This window comes from Myxocyprinus asiaticus, chromosome 4, assembly GCF_019703515.2.
Source record: "Myxocyprinus asiaticus isolate MX2 ecotype Aquarium Trade chromosome 4, UBuf_Myxa_2, whole genome shotgun sequence".
Taxonomy (NCBI): Eukaryota; Metazoa; Chordata; class Actinopteri; order Cypriniformes; family Catostomidae; genus Myxocyprinus; species Myxocyprinus asiaticus.
Genome location: NC_059347.1, coordinates 57,877,501 through 57,905,339, shown reverse-complemented (window position 1 = coordinate 57,905,339; position 27,839 = coordinate 57,877,501). Strand labels below are relative to the sequence as shown.

Genomic DNA, 27,839 nt, shown 5'->3' with positions numbered 1-27,839 from the left:
CACATCAATCTACACTCCATACCCCATAATAACAAAGAAAAAACTGATTTTTGATAACTTTGCAAATGTATTAAAAAGAAAAAACTGAAAATCACATTGACATAAGTATTCAGACCCTTAACTCAGTACTTAGTTGAAGCACCTTTGGCAGCAATTACAGCCTCAAGTCTTTTTGGGTATGATGCGACAAGCTTTGCACACCTGGATTTGGGAATTTTCTGCCATTCTTCTCTGCAGATCCTCTCAAGCTCTGTCAGGTTGGATGAGGACTGTTGGTGGCCGGCCATTTTCAGGTCTCTCCAGATATGTTCGATTGGGTTCAAGTGCAGGCTCTGGCTGGGCCACTTAAGGACATTCACAGAGTTGTCCCTAAGCCACTCTTGCGTTGTCTTGGCTGTGTGCATAGGGTCATTGTTCTGTTGGAAGGTGAACCTTCGGCCCAGTATGAGATCCTGAGCACTCTGGACCAGGTTTTCATTAAGGATATCTCTGTATTTTGCTGCGTTCCGCTTTCCTTCAACCCTGACCAGTCCCCCAGTCCCTGCTGCTGAAATACACCCCCACAGCATGATGCTACCACCACTATGCTTCATCGCTGGGATGATATTGCGCAGGTGATGAGCGGTGCCTGGTTTTCTCCAGACATGACATACACCAGAGAATCTTGTTTCTCACAGTCTGAGATTCCTTTAGGTGATTTTTTTGTGTCTTGCACTGAGGAGAGGCTTCCGTCTGGCACTCTGCCATAAGGCCCAGATTGGTGATGGTTGTCCTTTTGCAAGTTTCTCCCATCTCCACACATGATCACTGGAGCTCAACCAGAGTGAACATCGGGTTCTTGGTCACCTCTCTTACCAAGGCCCTTCTCCCCCGATTGCTCAGTTTGGCTGGGCGGCCAGCTCTAGGAAGAGTCCTGGTTGTTCCAAAATTCTTCCATTTAAAAATTATGGAGGCCACTGTGCTCTTGGGAACCTTCAATGCAGCCAAAAAATGTTTGTAGCCTTCCCCAGATATGTGCCTCAACACAATCCTCAGTAGAGGTCTTCACGGGTCCACCCTAACCCGAGGACCCGAGACCCGACCACGTTTTATATGGTTAGCCGGGTCCAGGTTGGGTCCCATTCTATTGCTGCGGGTCCCGGGTCTGTTTAACATTATGTGTAATGCCGGAGTCGATCCGAGAAGACCCGGCCGTGATCAGACAGCGCTGCTGATGATGATGGTGCTGTGTGTGTGTTGTAACTGGCAACATTGTATAATTATGATGAGAAAGTGCGGGCGGGAAATAAGGTGAAAAACGGAGCGGAGCCACAACGAGCTGAGTGACATCAGAGCGGAGTTAAGGCACACTATAGCAAATAAGCAGTGCTAACGTTAGCAGCCGTGGCAATGAACGAGCAATCGTTATTATAGTTCAAAAGGGCAAACAGATGGAGTTATCTTATGCGAGATACAAAAAAACTGCAAAGCTGATTCTAAACAAGTTGCATTTGCCATCCGTCACCGTGACAGCAAGTGGACTTTTGAAGCTGAAATAATGAGTGGATTAGCTATGCTGTTTCAATTAGCAAGAGAGGAATCACAGAAAACCTGGAACTTTCCTGGCAAGGAGGATGGATTATATGCATCACGGCAAGGCACAGGGGAGAAGGCTACTAAAGTTAAATTAGGTAAGTTGTTTTCAAAACTTGTAAATTAACTTGTTAATAGCAATCAGCTGTGAAATTGGTGTCGATCGGGTCTGTGTCTCCTGGCTGGGTCCGGGTCCCAGCTTTCAAATAATAGACGGGTCCGGTTTGGGTCCGGGTCTGGCATTTCTCAGTTCTGCATGGGTACGGGTCCAAGCTTTCAAATAATAGTCGGGTCCGGTTCAGGTCCGGGTAGTACATTTCCGGGTCACTTTAGGTTAGGGCATGAATTTTTGAACCCGTGAAGACCTCTAATCCCTAGTCCCTTTGACCTCATGGCTTGGTTTTTGCTTTGATATACATTTTCAGCTGTGAGACCTTATTTTGACAGGTATGTGCCTTTCCAAATCAAGTCAAGTCATTTATATTTGTATAGTGCTTTTCACAACACACAACGTTTTAAAGCAGCTTTCATCATTGTGTAGTTTGATTAAATATGATTGTAAATTGTCTATAAAAATATATAATTATATAAATAAATAACAATGGTATTTAGAACCCCAGTGTGCAAGCTGAAGGCGACTGTGGCAAGGAACACAAAACTCCATAAGATGTTGGTTAATGGACAAAAATAACCTTTGGAGAAACCAGGCTCACGGTGGGGGTCAGTTCCCCTCTGGCTAACATCATGAATATAATGCCAGTATTAGTTATTTGTGTTTAGTGTAGGTCATGGTTTAAAATTAGTAAACTAAGTAAGTGTTAAGGGCCAGTGTTTAAACAAAGATTTTGAATGAACTATAAGATTAATGTCTAATGTCTTTGAAGTTCAGCCTGGATTAACTGCAGAAGTTCACATAGATCCACTGTTAGTTGGCCGATAAAGGCTTTTGTTGGCAATTAATTGATAATCTAATGTATTTCATTTTAAGAGTCAGTGTAGTCCATCATTAGACCAAGGTGATGCAGGCAGAGATCAGTGAGGTGCATCGCAGTTTAACCAGCAGGTAAGTGAGGTCTATCCTAAATCCAAGGTTCAGGCAGTGGCATATGAAGTATCCCATGTCTAATGAAATCATGCCAATCAACTGAATATGCCACAGGTGAACTCCAGTCAGTGTAGAAACATCTCAAAGATGATCCAGAGAAATGGGATGCACATGAGCTAAATTTCAAGTGGTGGTAGTGTAGTGGACTAAAGCACTGAACTAGTAAACAGAAGGTTGTTGGTTCAATCCCCACAGCCGCCACCACCATTGTGTCCTTGAGCAAGGCACTTAACTCCAGGTTGCTCCAGGGGGATTGTCCCTGTAATCAGAGCACTGTAAGTCACTTTGGACAAAAGCATCTGCCAAATGCATAAATGTACTTGTGTCAATGTGATATTTCAGTTTTTTCTTTTTACTAAATTTGCAAAGTTATCAAAAATCTGGTTTTTGATTTGTCATTATGGGGTATGGAGTGTAGATTGATGTGGGGAAAAAAACATAATAAAAATCTTTTTAGCATAATAGCATAATTAGCATAATAAACCACTGGTTTTTCATATCTGCGTTTTCATGCTTAAAACCAATATGCCGATTTAATTTCAATGTCAATAATTGGCCAATAAATATCGGCAGCTGATACATCGGTGCATCTCCATACTTTTTTGTCTCTTTTGGAGCTTGACAGCCGCTGGTCCCCATTCATTTTCACTGTATGAAAGAGAGCAGCACAGACATTCGGCTAAACTTGTTCCTAGGGGTCTGGATGAGTAAATGATAGCAGAATTTTCATTCAGGGGAATGTCACATGTAAACAAACAATATATTAAAGATAAAATGTTTTCATTCTTTACCAACAAAGTAAGATCAGGCAATATAAATAAACTGTGTTAGAGTCAAAACAATGTAATCAGTGCTTGAAATAAATCAGCATGTGGGATTATTCTTGTGTGCATGAACCAAATGGTCTATTCTAATAGACTCAAGCAGGCCAATTCCCACATTATCCTTGGAGAAAGTTGCTTGTGTTGGAATTACACTCTAAGTGTCGAAAGAGTAGAGGTTATCCAGATACTGTGAGAGAAGTTCATCATAGCAGTTAAAAGTTTCTGTCGCTGTATCATATTCCCAGCACATTTGTGCTGGACACAATATCATTCATGACAAAACTCAATAGAGCGAGTATGATAGAAATATCATGAAACACGTATATATTCATAGACTCATATCCACATATAAGTCAAGTACTGATCTGTACTGAAGCATAACAATAATGACTAAGTTCTTATTTTTAATAACTTATATTTAATAAAATAAGTTATTATAAAGTGCTACTTGGTAACACCATGGTACTTTGTGATAGTATTGTGTAGTTGTTTTATTTAAAATTTATTTGATATTGTTATCACTAACTTAATTCAATAAATTAATATGGAAAATGTGACGCTGTGATGTAAAGTGTGTCAAAAACAAAATTTACCATGGTAAACATAGGTTCTAACATCTTAATGTCAACATGTCAAAACATCTTAATCTAAGGTTATTGTTACTACATTCAAATCATAGTTAATCAATGTGAAATCTCCTAGATATGTAGAAACAGAAATAAGTTATTTTGTTGTAACAAACTAAGCGAAATTGGTTGGTTACCAAACCCAAATGTTTGTGAAAAGCGTTACACGATCCTCTTAACAATCTTTATACGGTTAGGCCACTTCAGGGTTTAATTTAATCGAAAATTAATCAAAATCTGTCAGAAATGAACAGATGTATCGTCAGACCTATCCGTTCACTTCCTTCGGGTTTTTCTCCGGTTGTAATTCTGTCATAAAGAAATGTTTTAAATGCATTTTTACCGTTTCTGATCTGCAAGTCTCATTGATGTCGCCGTGAGTCCGTGTGTATGGTCTGTCTGGACGCCGGTGTCGGTTCAACGCAAATATCTTCACCGTTCGTCAACATCAGCAGCTGCTCTAGAGACGCGCGCGGGAACTCTACTGCACCGACTACCGGCCGCGTGCTCATAAACTGCAGCAATGACTGACTTAAAATGACTCCAAAGAGACCCACACACGTACGTTAACAATTTAGCTTGAAGATATGAACATGAAGAGTAAAATATAGTATGAATCCTGACAGAATCTTCTTTTAGCAGAGTAGTGAGGTCTCTGCCTCACTTCAAGAAACGTTATTTGTCATGTTAAAAGGTATTATATTACTAAAACTCAATAAACACTATATAAACATGTCTGTCTGTTTGCATGTCTGTCTATTAGTCTGCTTGTCTATCTATTAATCTGTCTGTCTTTCTATCTGTCTGTCTATTTGTCTGTCTGTCTGTCTATCTATCAGTCTGCTTGTCTATCTATTAATCTGTCTGTCTATTAGTCGGTCTTTCTATCTGTGTGTATGTCTGTCCATCTAGCTATCTGTCTATTTGTCTGTCTGTCTATCTATCAGTCTGCTTGTCTATCTATTAATCTGTCTGTCTATCTGTGTGTCTGTCTATCTATTAGTCGGTCTTTCTATCTGTGTGTATGTCTGTCCATCTAGCTATTTGTCTGTCTGTTTATCTATCAGTCTGCTTGTCTATCTATTAATCAGTCTGTCTATCTATTAGTCTGTCTTTCTATCTGTATGTCTGTCTGTCTGTTTAGCTATCTGTCTGTTAATCTGTCTGTCTATCTATCTATTAGATATAATCTTTCTATCTGTCTGTCTGTCTATCTAGCTAGCTATCTGTCTATTAGTCTGCCTGTGTGACGCTCCTGTTCAACCCGCTCCGTACAGGACTTGAACCAGCGTCTCCGGCATGGGAGGCGGGTGCGCTAACAAGGAGGCTAAAGGCTACAGCTACAGTGTCAGTGGCTAGTGCACCTCTTGAAGTCAGGAGAGTGAGGTTTATAACCATTGCACAGCTATCTATCAGCTGGCCACCATTACACTCACCCCCCTAAACCTCACTCCCATCTGGGTCACGGCACCATTGTGACGCTCCTGTTCTACCCGCTCCGTACAGGACTCAAACCAGCGTCTCTGGCATGGGAGGTGGGTGTGCTAACAAGGAGGCTAAAGCCTCTAGCGTCAGTCACTAGTGCACCTCTTGAGGTCAGGAGAGTGAGGTTTATACACATTGCACAGTTATCTATCAGCTGGCCACAGGACTGAATTGGTAATCTGGCATACTGGGCATTTTCCCGGTGGGCCAACACACTTTGGGGCCGATCAGGGGCAAATGAAATGTGCTGCCACGTTATGCAGAATGGGCCACAAAACGGCGCCACGATATGCCGAAGGGGGCAGCGATATGAGGAAAAGGACAGTGAACCCCCCCCCCCCCTTCTCTTCCCAGTCCACCCCTGGCTGGCCACCGTTACACCTGTCTGTCTGTCTATTAGTCTGTCTATCTATCTATATGTCTGTCTGTCTATCCATTGGTCTGTCTGTCTATCTATCTATTTATCTGTCTGTCTATTAGTCTGCCTGTCTGCCTTTCTGTCTGTCTATTAGTCTGTCTTTCTGTCTGTCTGTCTGTGTCTGTCTATTAGTCTGTCTATCTATTAGTCTGTCTTTCTGTCTGCCTGTCTATCTATCTATCTATCTATCTATCTGTCATGGTATTGCCATCAGATATCATCACTGTATGATCCCATTAGATTAATTTTCAGCTTGGGAATGGATTGACTATTTTGGATAAAATTTGTTCAGTTTAATCAAAATAATGCGTTGTATTAAAATGATGTTGCATAAATAATGTTTGTTGCTGCTCACTAAAAATGACTTAATGAATGATCTTTATATACTGTACCACTGACATCTTTATTTACCATCACATCTTATAATTCAAGATGGACAGCCAGCAGTTTGATGCACAATTCACAAGTTGATATTCATAGTTCTGCTTAAGAAGTGTTGGCTTGTTTTAAACATAATTACCTTTTGCTGAGATAAAAACCCTAAATTCACAAAGACACGTCTTCAGATGAATTTAACCACTCCTACCAGACTAGTATGAAGAGAAAGATAGAAGAGAAGAAAGAGAGGGAGAGAAAGTGTTCTTTGTAGCCAGAGTGAATGTCTCATTCACTTGCGTAGCAGAGGTCACAACCCCCTGCACTCATGCACTGGTGTGAGTTACGGCCATTACAGCCAAAACAACTCACCTGAGAGAAACAAAAGAGATAAAAACTCTAGTCTTTAATACTAGATTTTTACATATTCTAAAAAAAACAAAAAAAGTGAGTGGCTTTACAATTTTTCTCAATCGCTTTTGCTCTTTTTTTTTTTTTAAAGTCTTAACATTCTCTAATGTGTTACATGTAAACAGATAATTCACATTTGCATGTCCATTTTTACACATTTCTTACATGCAAAGTCATATATATTGAACAGTAAATTGCTACAAAATGACACATCAATGAAAAATAAAAATCTGCAACAATGAAAAAACATTCCATGTCATAGATATTTATGGAATATACATGTGTGTCTTACAGATTTTGATAACTGAATGGATCATTTTGCATGTGATGGCTCACACGATGAAAGAATGTTTAGAAGTTGTGAAGAGTATGACAATTTCGCTGAGAATCAATTCATCAGTTTTGATCTGCAAGCCATGTACATTTAGTTATTGTGCAAATTGTAGACAATTGTAGACACATGCCAAAACACGTGCAATTTGCTTAAATGAATAAGAAATTCAAATCTGATGTGAACAAGAAATTAATTGTAAAAGTCAAGTTATTTACTGTATAAAAATAATAATAAAAAACCTCTCCTCAACAACAAACATTATAGTATGTGCCAAAGTTTAATGTTTAGGGTTAGAGATTTGTTCTAGTCCCTAATCCTACGTATAAGCAATAGTAATACTGATGCTTGCCTTTGCAAACACCACTTATAATACTCCACTTTCATGAATTCTTTGATTGAGTGGGAGAAAAAAAATAATTACAATTTTAGCATAAATTAGGAGGACAACAAACTGTTTGTGTTTGATTTTTATTAAAGCAACTTTTAAAGATACAAACAAGAGTTTTTCAAAAACAGAGTTTGTCAAAAAACTGAAATAATTGAAAGTGCAATTCCAATTTTTTATTAATAAAATAAAGCAAAAATCTATAAACAAGCATTTTACCTGATATAGTAAAAGAAAAGTTGCCCATTATCCCAGAGCTTGAAATAAATACATTTCCCTTCTTTTTATTTTTCATTAACTTTCCTTCAATTTAAAGGTGCAATATGTAATATATTGACTGTCCTAAAGCATAAAATTATCATAATATGTTATCAGAGAAGTTGAAATACTGGCTTCTCCGAAAACAAAGCTACAGCCAGTATATTCTACTTTGAAATGTCTGTTCCGGGCCGGAATTTCTGTTTGTGTTTTGGCCTGTGTGATCCCGCCCACTGCCCATTTCCCAATAGTATTTCGACACCCCGGGTTGCCAGATTTGAAACAAGTTAGAGGGCAAACACAGTGTGCTGCAGACATGGAATACATCTAGCTAACATTGACAGATTTATAAAAAATCCACATGAGCTGGTTTATAATTTGCAAACAATAAAAACATTGCAAACGTATACATTAGCTGATCAACTTACAGTGTAAGGCTCATCGCTTGCCATTGTCAGTTTGTTCATTCCTGTTGCGTGTCCTCAACTGCGTGAGCTTTGAGTCTGGGGAGGAGGGGGCGGGGAGACAACTTTATACAATATTTTGAATTTGGTCTGCAGTACCTATTTTGAACGCTTGATGTCATTGTTACATATTGCTCCTTTAATTTAACCGGTAACACTTCATTGGTTAACATTAGTTAATGCATTAGATATTATGAACAGACAAATGAACAATATATTTTTTTACAGTATTTATTAATCTTTGTTAATGTTAGCTAATAAAAATACAATTGTTCATTGGTAGTTCATGTTAGTTCATAGTGCATTGAGTAAGGGATAATGTAGAGTCAGCCGGTTGTTATCGAACAATAAACCCCGACAGGTGATCAGAACCCCGACGTGAAGCGGAGGAGTCTTGTGTCACCCTGAAGGGGTTTATTTTGCGATAACAACCGACTGACTCTACATTATCCCGCTCATTACACAGCAACTAACCAAATAAATAAATACATGGACATAAAATATTGATTTGCATTGAAATTATGTAATTTGAGAAGAAAGCAATCGCTGAACTGCTGAAATCAACCTCTGGATGCGTCGGAGTTCTGATGGTGTTTACTTTGTAAAAATGAATGTCTGACTCCTCAATATTCAGCCTATTACAAGACTACTAGCCAAATAAATAAATAAATGCACATGAAACATTGATTTGAGTTAAAATTATTTTATTTGCTTACTTGTACAGATCGTACAGTGATCCGAGAAGTAAGAGAGACGGCTCGCAGAACCTAGATGAGCGGTCCGATATGTCTTAATCCCTGGATGTGCGGTAGTTACAGAGCAATATCTGACCACTGGATGGTGCCATTGACCAATCAGAATTGAGTATTCCAGAGAACCGTGTAATAACTAATGTTAACAAACATAACTTTTGATTTTAAAATGTATATGTTGAAATGAACATTAGCCAACATTAATAAATACTGTGAAAGTATTGTTCATTGTTAGTTTAGGTTAAATAATGTTGTTAACTAATGTTAACAAATGGAATCTTACTGTAAAGTGTTACCTTTCTTATACTGATGTCTTATGTCTGATACACTCAGCATACCGTCATTTAACCTCTCTGATGGTATAACTGTATGTTGTGAAGTTTGCTAAATGTGTGTGATGTATGTGATAGAATGTATTGTGCATTTTGATAATATTATGGCAATATCAGATATTTTAATGAGCACTTCTTGTGATATTTTTACTTCCATGGTTTTGTTCCCTATTTTATAAATAATGGTATGGTTTTCAGTGAAGGATAGAAAGATAAAAAAAAAAATGCAAACAAAAAGCAAAAAAACAAAACAAATAAAAAGGCAAGAACTTCCTCTGACATTTCTTTGATTTCATAAAATAACAAAGTTTCAAAAGTGCTGTTAGTTCTTTCAGAACATCAGCTCACATTCTGTACGAACATAACAAACCAACAAAAAACATTAATAATCATTGCCTCTCCAATATTATTTTGTGAGTTTGCGATGCTTCTACTGTATATTTGCAAGTATTGCATTCTTTACACTTTGCTATTTTAAAAATCAAAATGACTTTAATTTTTATATTTTGAGATTGTGAGCGTGTTTCTTGCAAAGCGGTTTGTCTTTTTTGGAGAAGAAAGTTTGACCCTCCAGACTGATGCTGCACACCTGAAGAGAACATGACAAAAATCAATCACTCAGTTCTACATAAATACACAAACACTCACAAATATACCTGAACACACACACACACACACACACACACACACTTACTGAGCACACAAAGCAGGTGTCATGCCAGGTGAAGCCAAGGGCCTCTAAAAACTTGTCTCCTGCTTCTATTGGGAAATCACAACCATGGCAACCAGTCCCAAACAAACTATAGTAGTCTAAACAAACAAACAAACAAAAACAGTTAAAGAACAATGTGTATGAGGTATAGGACTGTAAAGAATACAGAACAGAAGCATATAGAATAAAATAGTATAGAAAAGAATACAACATAATCATATAGAATGAACAAAACTCTGTAGAAAGAAGTATAACTCAGAAGGGTAAAGAGTACAATAAAATAGAACCATAAAGATGAAAAATAAAATAGAGTAGAACAGAACAGAACTGTATAGAATATTATAGAACATAACCATACCAAAATAAATACAGTATGTAAAAAATACAAAAAACAGAATCATAGAGAATAGAAAATAATAAAATAGAATACAATAGAGCAGATCAAAACTGTATAAAAAACTGTACAGAACAGAATTGAATAGAACAGAATCCTGAATATATAATAGAACTGTATAAAATAGAATATGTTAGAATAGATTAAAATAGAATAGAATATAAATGTAAAGAATACAACAACAAAAATATATAGAATACAATAGAGTAGAAAAGAACAGAACTGTATAGAAATGAATAGAATATAACAATATATAACATATATAACATAGAACTGTAAAGAATACAGCAGAACACAACCATACTGAATAGAATAGAATGGAACTGCACAGAAAAGAATAGAACTACAAAGAATAGAACAGAATAGAACCATTTAGAATAGATTAGAAAATAATCAAATAGAACGGAATGGAAAAGAACATAACTTTATAGAAAAGATCGATAGAATATAGAAAAGAATAGATCATATCTGTATACATCAGAATAGAACTGTAAAGAACAGAACAGAACAAAGCCTTATAGAATAGAATCATACAAATAGTATAGAACTGTATACATTAGTATAGGATAGGTCAGTGTTGAGAATAGAATAGAATAGAACAGTGTTGAAAGAAAAGAACATAACCATATATAACAGAATAGAACTTTAAATACAACAGAACAAATCCATAAAGAATAGAATAAAAAATTAATCAAATAGAATAGAATAGAACAGAACTGTATAGAAAACAATTGCACAATAAAAAAGAGTAGATCAAAACTGTATACAATATAACATGACTGTAAATAATATAATAGATAAGAATAGAATAGAATAGAATAGAATAGAATAGAATAGAATAGATCCTTTTAGAACAGAATCGTACAGATAGGACTGTATAGAAAATATTAGAATTGAATAGAACAGAATGTGCAGATAGAACAGAATTGTATAAAATAGAATATGTTAAAATAGAATAGAATATGTTAGAATAGAATAGAACAAAACAGAACAGAAATGTAAAGAATACAACAGAACATAACCATATTGAATACAAGAGGAGAACTGAATAGTACAATATAGAAATAGAACATAACAATCCAGTAACATAATAGAACTGTAAAGAATGCAGCAGAACAAAACCATACTGAATAGAATAGAGCAGAACTGTATAGAAAATAATAGAATATAACCACATATGACAGAATAGAACTATAAAGCATACAACAAAATAGAACCATTTAGAAAATATTAGAAAATAATCAAATAGAACGGAATGGAAAAGAACCCAACTTTATAGAAAAGATCCATAGAATATAGAAAAGAATAGATCATAGGAAAAGTCAGAATAGAATAGAATAGAAATAGAATTGAATAGAATAGAAAAGAAAAGAACATAACCATATATAACAGAATAGAACTGTAAATACAACAGAACAAATCTATAAAGAACAGAATATAAATTAATCAAATAGAATAGAATATAACAGATCAGAACTGTATAGAAAACCGTTGCACAGTATAAAAAAAAGAGTAGATCAAAACTATACAACAGAACAAAACTGTAAATAATAGAATAGAATAGATCCTTAAAGAACAGAATCGTACAGATAGGACTGTATAGAGTAGAATAGAATAAAATAGAATGTGTGTGTGTGTTTATGTGTTTGTGGGGGGCGGGTTTGGGTGGTTTACGAGGACATTTTAGGTTACAAACTGGTAATTACTAGGGTATTATGCTATAAATGTGGTTTATGAGGACATTTCTAGTGCCCCCATAATTTAAATCCCTTAAAAAACATACAAAACAATGTTTTATTGAAAATGTAAAAATGCAGAAAGTTTTTTGTGAGGGTTAGGTTTAGGGGTAGGGTAAGGGGATAGAATCTATAGTTCATACAGTATAAAAATCATTATGTCTATGGAGAGTCCTCATAAGGATAGCTGCACCAACATGTGTGTGTGTGTGTGTGTGTGTGTGTGTGTGTGTGCACGCACCTCTCTCGCAGTAGGGCTCTCCGTCCTCCAGGTGAAATGTATTGTTTCTTATTGGTTGCTGGCAGGATGCACACAGGAAGCAATACACATGCCAAGTCTGCTTTAGTGCATTAATCACTTCCTGTTAAGCATGACACATGACATTATTATCTTATTCCATTCACACACAAAACAAGAATGTTCTAAAGGAGCCTTAAGGACATAATAATGTGCTTGTGTGTGTGAGTGTATATGTATAATCGAGCCAAAAGCTCAAACATTTGACAAGTAGCTAGAGATGCATCATGTTTATGAAACACAGTCACTGACCCCCAGGATTTTGTATTGGCAGCGTGCGCAGGTTGGAGCAAAGAACTCTTCATAGCAGTGCTGGCAGTACACAGAACCCTGTTCCTCCACAAAGCCCAATTCACTAAGAGATACACTGCAGTGTGCACATGTGAACTCCTCGGGGTGCCACGATTTTCCCATCGCCATCAGGAACGGACCCCTGAACAACACACAAACACACACATATATCAAAATATAATACACAGCCGTGTAATATATTGTAATATATTGAGTAATAAAGCTTAGTGGCAATATATATGCATTATAAAGTCCAGATTCTAAGCTTTAAAATGACACCTATTTTGTTCTTATTATGCAAGTGGTTATTAATTTATTATGTAATTATAAAAAATTTTGAAAAACCTGCAGGGAGTGCCCCCCACTGGGCCAGTTTAAGCTCAGTTCAATTAATGATTCTTTCAATAAAAATATATATTGTTTTTAAAAATATGTTCAAAAATGGAGTACAAAACCATTGTTAGTCATAATTACTACAAAAGAAGTTGATAAAAAAGATCAAATGCAATATCTTGTGATAATATATGCAATATGAGAGATTTATTAACAATCTTAGTGGTCCAGTCATTTGACTGGGAACACAAAATATGTTAGCACAAAACGAACACAACACAAGGGTTAAATAATGAAATAATTATGCAGCAGTCTCCGCAAACAAAGAAATTAATGAAAAATGTGTGTAGACTTTGTGGACTGTAATGTGAAATATAGTTCAAAGCTGTACCTTAGTCAGGATAGACACCATATTTTATTAGACGTGAATTTAAAAACTAAACTGTGAGGGAAAGACCTACAGTCCATTCAATGAGCTGTACTGCTGTATATCTGAAGAAAAAAAATCAACAAATACAGCTGAAAATATTTCTTTACAAAAAATTTCCCATGGACGAAAAACACAAAAGGTACTTTATTACTACAACGGAAAAAACTTGCTTTTCAGCAGAGTTTCAGCAACCTCCACAACCTCACAGACTTTATTTCATTCACATCAAATTAAATAGTAATATTTTACTCATTACTTATTTAACTTAATAAATATTAATATGTTTCATTAACTTACTACTAAGTGCCTCAAAAAAAAAAAAAAAAAAAAAACTCTGAATGAAACCCATAAGGTGATTAGTTCTTCCACATAAGTGCTTATTGTAGCCTTGTGAACATGATTTTGTTACCAGAAGACTGAAAAAAAAAAAAAAAACTCTGTGCAGTGTGATGCCTTAAAATTGTGTAAAGCTAGCCAATCAGATTAGAGCTTGCATTTCGAGAAAGTTCCTACCATTTTTGTATGAAATATACATTAGATTGTCAGTGAACAGTGTTGGTATTTAAGAAACCAAAGAGATTGGTGGCAAAAAGTCACACATTTTGACATAACCAACCATCCTTAGTGTTTTAATAAGTTATTGCATTAATCACTAATGGCTTCGGCAAAGATCAAGCTCTCAGAAACATTCTTTTGTGTGGATGTGAAACAGAACGGTGTGATACAGTCTGGTGTAATACTAACTCTCGTTTGGAATACGTTTTCAGGGGTTTAATTTGCTAAATTAAGGCTAATAAATGTAACATTACATTTTAGGTGAGGAGAAGCTGGAGAAGGTGTAATAGAGTGGTAACTAAGTCTGCACTTTGCAATCTCCTTTGCCGCCGTGAGTGTGTGATATTCGGTCTGTCGTTTGGGGTGTGCATTACACGGGTGTGTGTTTTTTTTTTTTTTTTTTTGCTGGATAAGGTGGCCTCCATTCACTCTGTGAAAGTAAGAGGCAAGTTTAGAATGACATTTGTTGTTAAATATCAGCTGTTGTTCCGCTCTTAAGCTAATCATCTCATTTTCAGAATGAAAGAGTCCCATGGCCGAAAGAGGAAAAGAGAAAGGTAGAGGAAGAAAATCTAGAAAAACAGAGAAAGTGTGTAAATGGGTAAAATAAAGTGTAATAGAAAGGTCATATGGGGGCATGCCTGACTGAATCCACCTTATCAGGAAAAATAATCAATATGATGTGTGGCATTTCAGAGGTAAAACTCTATTAACGACCTTGCGACTCTACGAATATTACTTCGTGTAATACTTCGCTTGAGGTGCTGAGAAAATGAAACCACTAAATGTCAATATCCTTTGTCAATGTGCATTAAAGTAGTCATGCCATAAATTTTATATGGTCCATTTATAATGTTATTTAAGTTTTTTTTTTCTCCTACAACAGCCATAATTGAATTTTTCCTGATTGCTTTTCACCTTCTCTGAGACTTTTAGCATGAAAAGAGCAGGGATTATTTTTCTAGTGTACCTTTAAGACTTCTAAAGTAACATTGCAAAAAACTGAGTATTTTTTGTCTTGTTTAGAAAAATTTAGTAACATTTATGCTTATTAAAAAAAAAAAAAGAAAAAAAAAATAGGCTATTTGCCAATGGAGTAAGAAAAAAAAAACTTGAATAAAAGGGAAAACTATTTTATTTTTCTTATCACACTGGCAAAAGTTTTGTCTTATTTTAAGCATAAACTCCACCAAATTTTGTTAATTGTATTTTTCTCTGAAAAAGCAAGACTTAATATTTTATGCCATTCTGTTTCTAAAGAATTGTTTTTCTTGTTTAAAGGCTATTTAGATATTTTTACTAGAAAATAGTACGTTGTACAAAAATACTAAAGAAAATGATTTTTTTCACAAGGTGCAGGTTTGCTGTGGAGTATAATTTAGTTTTGAACTTATTTTAGTTTTTAATCCTTAAATAACAACCTCTCTGCAAAGTATGTATTACACTGTGATACAGTAGATTCATGAAACAATCCAAGTCAAAATGTACTGCATAAATGGTTAAAAACAAACTGAAACAATTAGGGTTAAAAAAATATATATATATTAATATTGTTTATATATTTAATTATATGTTTATTTATATTATTATTTAAAATATTATGTATATTATTTTATAATTTATTTATTAATTATAATCATTTATATTTATTTATAGTATATATTATATTTATTTATGAATACTGTTCATTTTAAATAAGTTTCAGTCATTTGAATGCAATGTTTATTAAAAGAAAAGAAAAGAAAAAAAGAGGACCTAACTGATAAAACGCTAAACTCTTGCCTCTCTCTGTCATTTATTGCATTTATCCAGCCACCATCACATAAAATGTGGAGCCTGCTGGGTGTTGCAGGATGAAGTTAAAGTGAGTTTTGTGTTGAACCAGTTATTAGTATATATATATATATATATATATATATATATATATATATATATATATATATATATATATATATATATATATATATATATGAATACTGTTAATTTTAAATATGTTTCTGTCATCTGAAGGTTCATTATTTTATTTTGGGGGTCTACTAGAATAGGTTTACATGCTTTAATGTTCAAAAAACACATTATTTTTCCTCATACTGTACATTGTGCAGCCACTCTTTTCCCTCTCTGGCAGAAATGCTCTGATTTAGGTCCTGTCTCTTTAAAGCTCCCCTTTCCAAAAAGCCCAATCTACTCTGATTGGTCAGCTGGCCTAGCCTGTTGTGATTGGTCAACTGCATAAAGCGTGTGTCAGAAATGTAACACCGCTTACCATAACTGAGTTTCAGACTTCCTGAGCAGCTGTAAACACTACTGTAAATATGGTAACAGTGGCGTCAGTTTTTGACGTACCAGTTTGAGTCCAATAATGAAAGTTTGGAAGAACAAGCTGATCGACCCGAACCACCTTCGCAAGCATGACTTGAGCAGGACGTTTCACAGTGGTTAGTTTTACTTTTATAGCTTTCTTACAAGTACACTGTTGATTATTGTGAACCTAACAAAGCTTCAAGTAAAAGACACGTAGTGCATCTAAGTTAGTCATCTTTTGCTGGAATGGGTGTAGCCGAATATTTTTCATCCAAGATATGAACAGACAACAGAGGCTTACTCCCGGTTAGTGAGCAAGTTAGCTGTGGACTACCATGGATAGTGGCCGTAACATTACAGCTTGTAATTTTATAAGACTCTTGAGAGCGACCATTTTGTTACACAGTTTTTGGTAAAAGCCAGCCCACAGCTGAATAGTAAACCTTTACCAAAAAAATAATGTTACATAGCAAGTTAGCCGAGCACTACCATGGATTGATCACTATTCATGATAGTAAGAACGACAAACAATCTGCATAATTCTACACAATTGTAGGTAAAAGTGGACCTACAGCTGATTAGCAAAACTATTTAAACACAATATCATTAGCTAGCAGATTAGCAGAGGCCTACAGCTGTGCACTGGATGTACACCATAGCTACAACACAAAACTCCACTTTTGAACTCTTGGTAGCAGATACATCCACACATAATCAAGCATACTTAGAGCGCAAGATTGTCCCAACAAAGTGGGAACTGCACCATCTTTCATGAGTAACCGACTTGAAAATCCGGCATTGATTGTGGTTGTACTGCTGAGGAATTGTGGTAAAAATTCATTTTAACCACTGATTCTTCAATTTGTCTGCCTTTGGAAGTCCAAACATAGAGGTTTTGCTTTTGCAGTGAAGAAAACAGCATCTCCTCGACATGGCGACAACACTAACCCAACTCATCCTGGCCTCTGCTATAACTACATTTGTTTGAGGGCGGGACAAAGTAGCCCTTAGGCGGGCATTATGCAAATGTATTACATAGTGACGAAGATACTTTGTGGAAGAAATGGCTGGACTACAATCCAGCCGTTTCTTGTAGTTCTTGAGCAGTGTTGTCTGTGGGAGAGAATATAAATCCCTTTTGAGTGGACTTTGTGCTTCGTAACTTTGCAGACCTTTAACATGCACAAACAGCTATATTACACACTAAAGGAAAGGTAAAATCCCAAAAAGCATAAAAAAGAAAAAAAGGAAAGAAAAGAAAAAACAACACAGAGGACCCAACTCACAAAACTCTTGTCTCTCTCTGTCATTTATTGCTTACAGCATACAAATTACATCATACATAATAAAAATACATCAGAAATAACATCATCATAATAATAGTGATGTAATAATACATCAATTACATCATCATCATAATAATAAATAGCACTTGTTTCTAACATTGGGAACAAAGGAGATGCAGAACAGCAGGTGCTAGTGCACACAGCCGCAGAGAATTTCCATTATTTTACACTTTTCAGTTCATCTGGTGTTTAGGAATAATTACAGCTGAAGTCAGAACTTTACATACACTTAAGTTGAAGTCATTAAAACTAATTTTTTAACCACTCCACAGATTTCATATTAGCAAACTATAGTTTTGGCAAGTCGTTTAGGACATCTACTTTGTGCATGACACGAGTATTCTTTCTAACAATTGTTTACAGACAGATTGTTTCACTTTTAAATGTGTATATCATAATTCCAGTGGGTCAGAAGTTTACAAACACTAAGTTAACTGTGCCTTTAAGCAGCTTGGAAAATTACAGAAAATGATGTCAAACCTTAAGGCAATTAGCTTCTGATAGGCTAATTGGTGTAAACTGGAAGTGTACCTGTGGAGGTATTTTAAGGCCTACCTTCAAACTCAGTGCCTCTTTACTTGACATCATGGGAAAATCAAAAGAAATCAGCAAAGACCTCAGAAACCTTTTTCCTTGGGAGCCATTTCCAAATGCCTGAAGGTACCACGTTCAGCTGTACAAACAATAGTATGCAAGTATATACACCATGGGACCACGCTACCATCATACCGCTCAGGAAGGAGACGCATTCTGTCTCCTAGAGATGAACGTAGTTTGGTGCAAAAAGTGTAAATCAATCCCAGAACAACAGCAAAGGACCTTGTGATGATGCTGGAGGAAACAGGAAGACAAGTATCTATATCCACAGTAAAACGAGTCCTATATCGACATAACCTGAAAGGCTGCTCAGGAAGGAAGAAGCCACTGCTCCAAAACCACCATAAATAGACTACAATTTGCAAGTGCACATGAGGGACAAAGATCTTACTTTTTGGAGAAATGATCTCTGGTCTGATGAAATTTTTTTTAACTGTTTGGCTGAAGAACACCATCCCAGCCATGAAGCATGGGGGTGGCAGCATCATGTTGTGGGGGTGCTTTGCTGCAGGAGGGACTGGTGCACTTCACAAAATAGATGGCATCATAAGGAAGGAAAATTATGTGGATATATTAAAGCAGCATCTCAAGACATCAGCCAGGAAGTTAAAGCTCGGTCGCAAATGGGTCTTGCATATGGACAATGAACCCAAGCATACCTCCAAAGTTGTGGCAAAATGGTTTGAGGACAACAAAGTCAAGGTATTGGAGTGGCCATCACAAAGCACTGACCTCAATTTGATAGAACATTTGTGAACTGAAGAAGCATGTGCGAGCAAGGGGGCCTACAAACCTGACTCAGTTACACCAGTTCTGTCTGGAGGAATGGGCCAAAATTCCAGCAACTTATTGTGAGAAGCTTGTGGAAGGCTACCCAAAACGTTTTACCCAATTTAAACAATTTAAAGGCAATGCTACCAAATACTAACAAAGTGTATGTAAACTTCTGACCCACTGGGAATGTGATGAAAGAAATAAAAGCTGAAATAAATCATTCTCTCTACTATTATTCTGACATTTCACATTCTTAAAACAAAGTAGGGATCCTAACTGACCTAAGACAGGGAATGTTTTCTACGCTTAAATGTCAGGAATTGTGAAAAACTGAGTTTTAATGTATTTGGCTAAGGTGTATGTAAATTTCTGACTTCAACTGAATATCTATACAGCTTTCTCCTTATTACCTCACTGTGACTGAGCAGACTAAATTGAAGAGCCGACACTGATGTGCAAATGTGAGTGCTCATATGTTAATGTACTCATCTGTCTGATGCAGAAAAGTTGCAGAAGTTTAGTCCAAAATTGTTTTTTATATTTAGCTTCAATAAATGTTTGTTATGTTTGGGGACTTTAGTATAATATATTTTTATAGTAATTTATACATACTGTATACATTTTTTGTGCAGTATTTTTGAAAGTGCATTGAACTTTGATTTCAAAATGTAATGGAAAATTCGATTTCTCATGATATGATCTTTTTAATGAGATCAGTGTTAAAATTTCTAGACACACAATTTTATGTGTATTGTGTGCATGTTTTTACCTGATAACCATATTGCAGTGAGCGCACATAGGAGTACGTGTTCCAGCAGGGATGTGTTCCGCCATCTGGACCAATGAGGCTTCATCTTTGGGGTGTGGGCGGGGCATAGGGCGGTCCAAAGCAGGGCCCAAAGGCATGCTGTTGCTCTCAACACCAAAAGTGGGAGTGACAAGACCTGCAAAATGATGAACACACACACAAACCCTTACTAGACAGCCTATTTCATGCTACACAGTGAACATATTCTGCACTTTGCCCAACAATGCCCATAAGCTGTGACTATACTCACAATATATCACACTCTCTCTTACCTTATTGTATAAATATAGAATATAGTTTTGATATACAGTCATTATGTCAATGATGATACATTAATATAAGATAACAGAGGATAGTTTGATTTGTTAACATTTGGTCACTATTTAATTCCCATACTTCTATTTGTCTTATATCACAGTTTTATGACTTTACTATTATTCTAGTAATTATATTATTCTAAAATAAAGAAAAGTAGGTGTGTCCAAACTGTTTACTGGTAGTGTATATACAATGCAGGAGGAATGTAACACAACATTTATTCAAATTATATTGTGGTCACTGTCTGGACATGTGAGAGACTACAGCTTCAGTTATGTGATGTCGGTGGGTGTGCTGTCACTCCCTGCAGGAGTTTGTGTCTCACCTGCTGTGCTTTTGACAGGCGTTCCTGGGGCTTTGATCATCGTCTTAACGGTACAGGTGATATGAGCGCTGGACTGAGAATCATCAAGCTCTTTGCTGAAAGAATGAACACACACACACAAATTATAATTATGAGGGCAAGACAAGAAGAGTGCAAGAGAAAGTCAAGAAAATGTTCAGAGTGGCATATTGCATGCTATTTTCCTTTAAAAAATAAATAGTAGGTAGTATGTATACTGTGCACTGTATACACATTATTAGTATGCATGAAATACACAGATGATATACTGGGTGAATCTCATGAAACCTATATGAATTTATTTCCAAAATGATATGTGGACGCCACTCAATGAATAAAATATGCACGTAACAACGTGGCATACTACTGTTTATCGATGAAATGTTTATTATTGAGCATGTTTACATGCATGCCAATACACTGATAAGTAACAAAAATCAGCGATTATTTTAAAAACAATCCGATAACGCAAGAAAAACACATTTGCATGAGAATTGAAATAATCGTGTTATTCTCTGCTTTTGATGTCAAAGCCTAAACACGCAAGTACACAACATGTGTGCACACTGGATAAGCCAGTAAGAATGTCGGTTAAGGTGTTTACATGCAACACGAAATTGGGGTAATGGGGAAAAACCTACCCGTGTCGACTGGTTTATTCTTAAACCGTTTATGACCTTACCCTGATAAAGGAAAACTGTTAAAGGTGTTTACATGACCACACACGTTGTTGGCTTATTAAGCCTCCTATGGTATCCGGTCATTTTTGACCGAAATAAATTTTTCTCATTTAATAAAAATGGTTTCCTTTATCTGAGCAGTAGAAGACTTAGTGACTTTTCCTCCATTTGCAAAAATTACAAAAAAACATTGGGCTTGATTCGACAAGTCTAAGTAGTTGTAAAAAAAATAGAAAAGCGACGCCTTTGGTATTCGTGGACAAAATTGACCAACCATTGAAAATGAATGGGAGAGACCAAAAAAACAGAACAATTTTTTTTTATCTGTCAAATACAATCAATAAATCAGCCACAATGCAGAAAAAAACCAGACAGAATATTGCAGGGTGATTCTCTAAAACATACTCAGTGCAAAACATATACACCCACTCATACACAAAATGAACTGGTGAGACTATAACACAAAGACTTTTTTTTTTTTTTTTTTACATTTGTCAAAAAAAATAAAATTCAATCAGTCACAATGCTAAACATACACACAAAGAATTGAAGGGGTGAGACAATAACACACAGTGCAGGACACAAGCACACACACACACACACACACACACACACACACACAGAGAGAGAGAGAGAGAGAGAACCAGGGTATCAATAAGTGGAGCTCTACAGCCATCTTTCAGTCATTGTTGGCATTACAAGTCATCTGTTTTGTTTTTTTTTTTTTTTTTTTTTTTCAGCTGATGACAGCAATCTGATACACACACACACACACACACACACACCTCCTTCTCCCTGGAGAACTTGTGTCAAAGAAACAGGGCTAGAGATGGGAGGGAGAAAGTTTGAAACCTCAAAATGTTTACTCTGATTCTTCTGTTTTATACTCTTATTGTATTTTCAGAATTTTGCAGTTCATTTCTGTTTCTTGATGTTAATTTTCTTGACATTATTATGCATTTACTTTGAGTTATTACATTTTTATGTTTGAAATAAATTATTGGTAGAAAAATGCTTATTCTGTGTCTTCTCTTTGTAACACCATGGTCAGGTTTGATTGCAAGCATAATGATATTCACTGCAAAAACTGACACTTCAAATCAATTATAAAATGATAAACTTTGACAAATAATAGTTTGAAGATGTCTAAATATATATCCAAATGCATATTTTGGGATAGGTTTCAGCAAGCCATCAGACTACACAGTAGGTGGCTACAGCCATCTACTGGCTGTCACTGGCATGACATGGTTTTCAAGTCATGTTATTTATATTTTGTTCACCAGATGGCAGCAATCTGCCTCCAATTTATGTCACATTCTCATATGTTCTTCATGTTTCAACTCATAGAAGTGTAGGTTCCAAATAAAAATTAAAAAATCTAAAATGTGCTTATTTGTATATGCAAATTAATGGTAAAATTTAGAAATGTGCATGTAAATAAGATAAAAATAGCATAAATCCCAAAAGAAATGCATAATGTTATTGTTCTTACTTCAGGGAATAAGAAATGGTATAATTTCCATCATCAGAAAAAAAAAAAAAAAAAAAAAAGGTTACTCATCTGTCCATTCTGGTCAAAAATGACCGAGAATACCAAAGGGAGGTGCCATTTTTCAATACCATAGGAGGGTTAAGCATAATCTATGTAAGAACATGCATGTAAACACACTCATTGTGCACTGCTTTGTACCCTACTGTTTTTTTAAAAAAAAAAAAATTAAATACTATGAAATATACATTATATACAGTGCAGTCAGTATGACATATGGAGCAGTATGCTAGTATTCCATTATGAACACAGACAAAGATACACACAACCCAGGCTCATGCCAAATGTAGCACAACTCACACTGTGACACATTCCATCATAACACTCATTAAATAGTGAGCAGGGCTGTCTGCGCTGTCCAACAGCTTAAATTTAGGCAGACAGGAAGTGAAAATTGATGGACATGGAGACAGAAATTTGTCTCTGAGTGTCTTGAAATCTTGGGTGGCCAACACACGCGCACGTATGCACACTCTCATTTCTACCCACACAAAGCACCTCAACTCTCCATCATACCAAATGTGCTCTGTCAATCTCTCCTGCCTAATTACAAGTCTCCGGAGACAGAATGTTATGGCAACAGTGACCACAGCAACCGAAAGAACCACCATTCATTTAGGAATCTGGACACTGACGAGATATTCCGAACCTAAACACTGACACAGTTTCATAGATACACATACAGTGACTCCAAAGAGTATCCAGACAATTATGTCACACTTAAATAGCAAAAAAATGAAACCATTGTTTGGCATTTATTTTAAAGAAAAAGTAGGACTTGTTTTCAAGCAAAACATTTAAGTTTTAAATGATAATACAATATGTATACTTTTCAAAATGGAAAAAAAAAAAAAAAAAGTATTTGGATGCTTTCTTGTTGTCAAATAGTGGAACATTTAATATAATTAATGTGCTGAAATACACCTGTGGTTACTCTGCAAGGACACCTGTGTGAACTGTAGGGGAACTGACTTCATACATCCACTAAAAATCACTGCGACACCAGTTGGTTCAAGTCATTGCAAAAATGGCTCAGAAAAGTGACGTTAGTGTTGGTAAAAGGTTTAGCATAATTTGTTTGCAGGTGCCACTTGCTTTGATATTTTGTCATTAAATTTTAAATGTGGCTTAAGTGTCAAAATACATTTTTGCTGCCAAAGGCATCACTATATTAGGTAGACAGCGTAAGCATATCATTATTTTAAAATAAATTGTTAAATGATTAAGAATAAAAGAAGAATAAATAATACCTAGAAAACATATAAAAAAGCAATTGACAAAGAGTGCCTGCAATATATATATATATATACACATACACACACTGATATATATCAGATATTATTTAAATATTTAAAGTTAAGTATTGGTGTATTATTATTTTTTTTATATATATATTTAACTACATTTTAAAACATGAATTAAACTATTTCAAATATATTTTTCAAATTGAAAAATTTATTTATTTATTTTTAATTCTATTTTTTTCAGTTATCTTTGTCAAATTCTTACAAAAAATACTGTTGCGGTACCATAGTACAGTGATGGTACCAGATGGTAATACCATGGTACTATGGTACTATTGATGGTACTGAATGATTTAAATGCTCATGTACCATGGTATTTGTGTGTTAACATGGTATATACTTTTTGTATGTGAAGTTGATCAATCCTTCATTTAAAAAAATTAATTTGTGGTGGCTCAGCGGCTAAGGCTCTGGGTTACTGATCAGAAGATTGGGGGTTCAAGCCCCAGCACTGCTAAGTTGCCACTGTTGGGCCCTTGAGCCTATCTGCTCCAGGGGTGATGTATCATGGCTGATCCTGCACTCTGACCCCAGCTTGGCTGGGATATGTGAAAAAAAGAATTTCACTGCAAATGTGTGATAAATAAATATAATTATTATTTACAGCAGACAAACAAGAGATTATCTAGAGTAGAGCGATTCTAAGACACTTTAATGAGGATAACTCAGGATACAGCACACATAAGTGAATTGACTTTATGTTGTGCAGATAACAAACTTATTATATAAACACATTAGTAGTACAGAAAGCAGACACAATTTCCGTCTCCTTGTTAAGAGACAGATCGTTAACAATCTCAGCCAATCAGATTCATTATAGAGGAAATGATCCAATCAGAGTGAGGCAGCTCAGCAGGCTAATCGAATGATACCAGCAGAATCACCACCACAAACAGGAAGTTCTCCATCGTGCACACAAAGATCCGTGACCTGTTAAACTCAGCAAAAGAAGAATTGGGTGAGAAATGTTTGAGTTCATATGGAGATCTTTTACTTTCGATTGTAGACGTTGGTCACTTGGCAAATCTAAGCACAGTTTGAGACATTATTGAGAGACATTATAGGAGACGTGTGAGATTGCTAGGGTCTTTTTCTCAGGAAAAATATTTGAGAAGCTTCATTGAGAATATTTGACTTCAGCAAAAGTCTCTGAGATCTCTGTAATTTTTCTTTGAGGCTGGAACAAAATTTATTTGAGTGGTCTTTCCTTGCCTCAAATGGATTATGTGTATATTAATGTGTTTAATGGAGCTGACAGTAGTACATCCTTATTGGCAGCTGAAAAGATCAAATTAGCCAAAACTATATACTATAAAATGGATAGTTCCTGCCCTGCATGCTAATTGTTTAATACAGTAATACAATAGTTGTGTTGGTGCCAGATAATGGAATCAATGCTGCTCACTGCCACCATCTAGTGGTGACACAAAAGAACTGCTGCAGCTGAAACATCCCAGACCTACTGGATTATTTGAAATTCAAATTTAATTACTTTCTTAAAGGGATAGTTCACCCAAAAAATTAAAATTCTCTCATCATTTACTCACCCTTGTGCCATCCCAGATGTGTATGACTTGCTTTCCTCACCAGAACACAAACAATGATTTTTAGAAGAATATTTCAGCTCTGTAGGTCCATACAATGCAAGTGAATGGTGGCCAGACCTTTGTAGCTCTAAAAATCACATAAATGAAACATAGAAGTAATCCATAAGACTCCAGTGGTTAAATCCACATCTTCAGAAGCGATATAATAGGTATGGGTGAGAAACAGATCAAAAGTTAACAGATCTGTCCTTTTTTTACTCTAAATCTCCACTTTCACTTTTACATCTGAAAGTCACATGTGGTGCCTGTTTAGTTAAAGTGGAGATTAAGAGTAAAAAAGGATTTAATTATTGTTCTGTTTCTCATCCACAGCTACTATATTGCTTCTGAAGATGTGGATTTAACCACTGGAGACTTATGGACTACTTCTGTGTTTTCTTTATGTGATTTTTGGAGCTACAAAGTTCTGGTCACCATTCACTTGCATTGTATGGACCTACAGAGCTGAGATATTTTTCTAAAAATCTTTGTTTGTGTTCTGCCGATGAAAGAAAGTGAGTAGGGCATGAGGGTGAGTAAATGATGAGAGAATTCTCATCTTTCGGATAACTATCCCTTTAATACACGATCCTGGTCAAGCAAGCACAATTTATCAGTGCATGTTATTTTAAAGAAAATGTTTGTTTCCATAATCTTTCATCAAAATGTACACTGGCAGCCAAAGGTTTGAATAATGTACAGATTTTGCTGTTTCGGAAGGAAATTGGTACTTTAATTCACCAAAGTGGCATTCAACTGATCATAAAGTATATTCAGGACATTACTGATGTAAAAAAAGAGCACCATCACTATTTGAAAAAAAGTCATTTTTGATAAAATCTAGACAGCAGCCATCACTCCAACACTTTATCCTTGAGTGATCATGATAAATTGCTCATTTGGTACTAGAAAATCACTTGCCATTATATCAAACACTGCTGAAAGCTATTTGGTTCGTTAAATGAAGCTTAACATTGTCTTTGTGTTTGTTTTTGAGTTGCCACAGTATGCAATACACTGGCATGTCTTAAGGTCAATATTAGGGCAAAAATGGGAAAAAAAGAAACAGCTTTCTCTAGAAACTCATCAGTCAATCATTGTTTTGAGGAATGAAGGCTATACAGTGCTTGAAATTGCCATAAAACTGAAGATTTCATACAAAGGTGTTCACTACAGTCTTCAAAGACAAAGGACAACTGGCTCTAACAAGGACAGAAAGAGATGTGGAAGGCCAGATGTACAACTAAACAAGAGGATAAGTACATCAGAGTCTCTAGTTTGAGAAATAGATGCCTCACATGTCCTCAGCTGACAGCTTCATTGAATTCTACCTGCTCATTTCCATAAGATCAAAATCTGTACAGTTTTCCAAACTTTTGGCTGCCAGTGTAATTTAGCAATTATTACACTGTAATAATGACTGTTTATTTTTATTTTTTTGTACTGTGGAACAGAAAATGATATATTGTGCATAATGCTTAAGCTGTTCTTTTCCAGTGGATGGTGATTTACATACTCAAGCTCCAAAACTGTCCAAAAAAAAAAAAAAGGACCATAAAATTATTATGAAAGTAGAGAACACAACTCGTGCTATATTCCAAGTCTTCTGAAGCCATACGATAACTTTGTGTGAGGAACAGACTGTAAAATAAATTAAAAAATAAGTTACTCAAGTTATTCACTTTAAAACATGAACAGAACTAACTGTGAGTGAATTGCTTTGGAAAGGGTGTCATTATGTTTCTGTTCACATAATGTATCTAGTGGCAAACATGATTTAATAACAAACAGAGGGATGAACAAAGAAAAAGACGACACAACAAAGAAGGAAATATGAGGCAGGACATTATTTTTTAAATAAAATCAACTTTATTCTAATTTTGCTATATAAGGAAAACTGATGATGACAAATGAAAATAAATTTCAAAGCTCAGAAATGACAATCAGCAACTTTTAAGCAGAAGCTAAAAAGTTGAAAACATCATGTGAACTAAATATCATTCAGGTCACTCTTGTCATACAATATAGTGCAATAAGTGAACTTTTACATCGTTAAATTCACAAGAACAGAGTTTGAGAATAAGCTGACTGCTGTTATAAGTATCTCTCTTCATATTACAGCACAACACACACATTA

The 27,839-nt window shown here is 35.6% G+C and overlaps 2 protein-coding genes across 8 annotated transcripts in view; one reads left to right on the top strand and one right to left on the bottom strand.

Moving 5' to 3' along the window:
* LOC127440017 (NAD-dependent malic enzyme, mitochondrial-like) overlaps positions 1-27,839 on the top strand; it is a 714,514-nt gene that overhangs the window by 529,484 nt on the left and 157,191 nt on the right. The window lies entirely within an intron of this gene.
* The window catches only part of LOC127440020 (PDZ and LIM domain protein 5-like), a 65,999-nt gene continuing 45,762 nt past the window's right edge, over positions 7,603-27,839 (bottom strand). For all 5 annotated transcript variants that reach the window (XM_051696386.1, XM_051696387.1, XM_051696388.1 and 2 more), the window contains 6 exons: positions 20,563-20,657; positions 19,881-20,055; positions 12,734-12,914; positions 12,425-12,545; positions 10,036-10,151; positions 7,603-9,930 (listed from right to left, as the gene is read on the bottom strand). In XM_051696386.1, the coding sequence (XP_051552346.1) occupies positions 9,841-9,930; positions 10,036-10,151; positions 12,425-12,545; positions 12,734-12,914; positions 19,881-20,055; positions 20,563-20,657 (778 nt within the window). In that variant the 3' untranslated portion in view covers positions 7,603-9,840. The remainder of the gene's footprint in view (positions 9,931-10,035; positions 10,152-12,424; positions 12,546-12,733; positions 12,915-19,880; positions 20,056-20,562; positions 20,658-27,839) is intronic.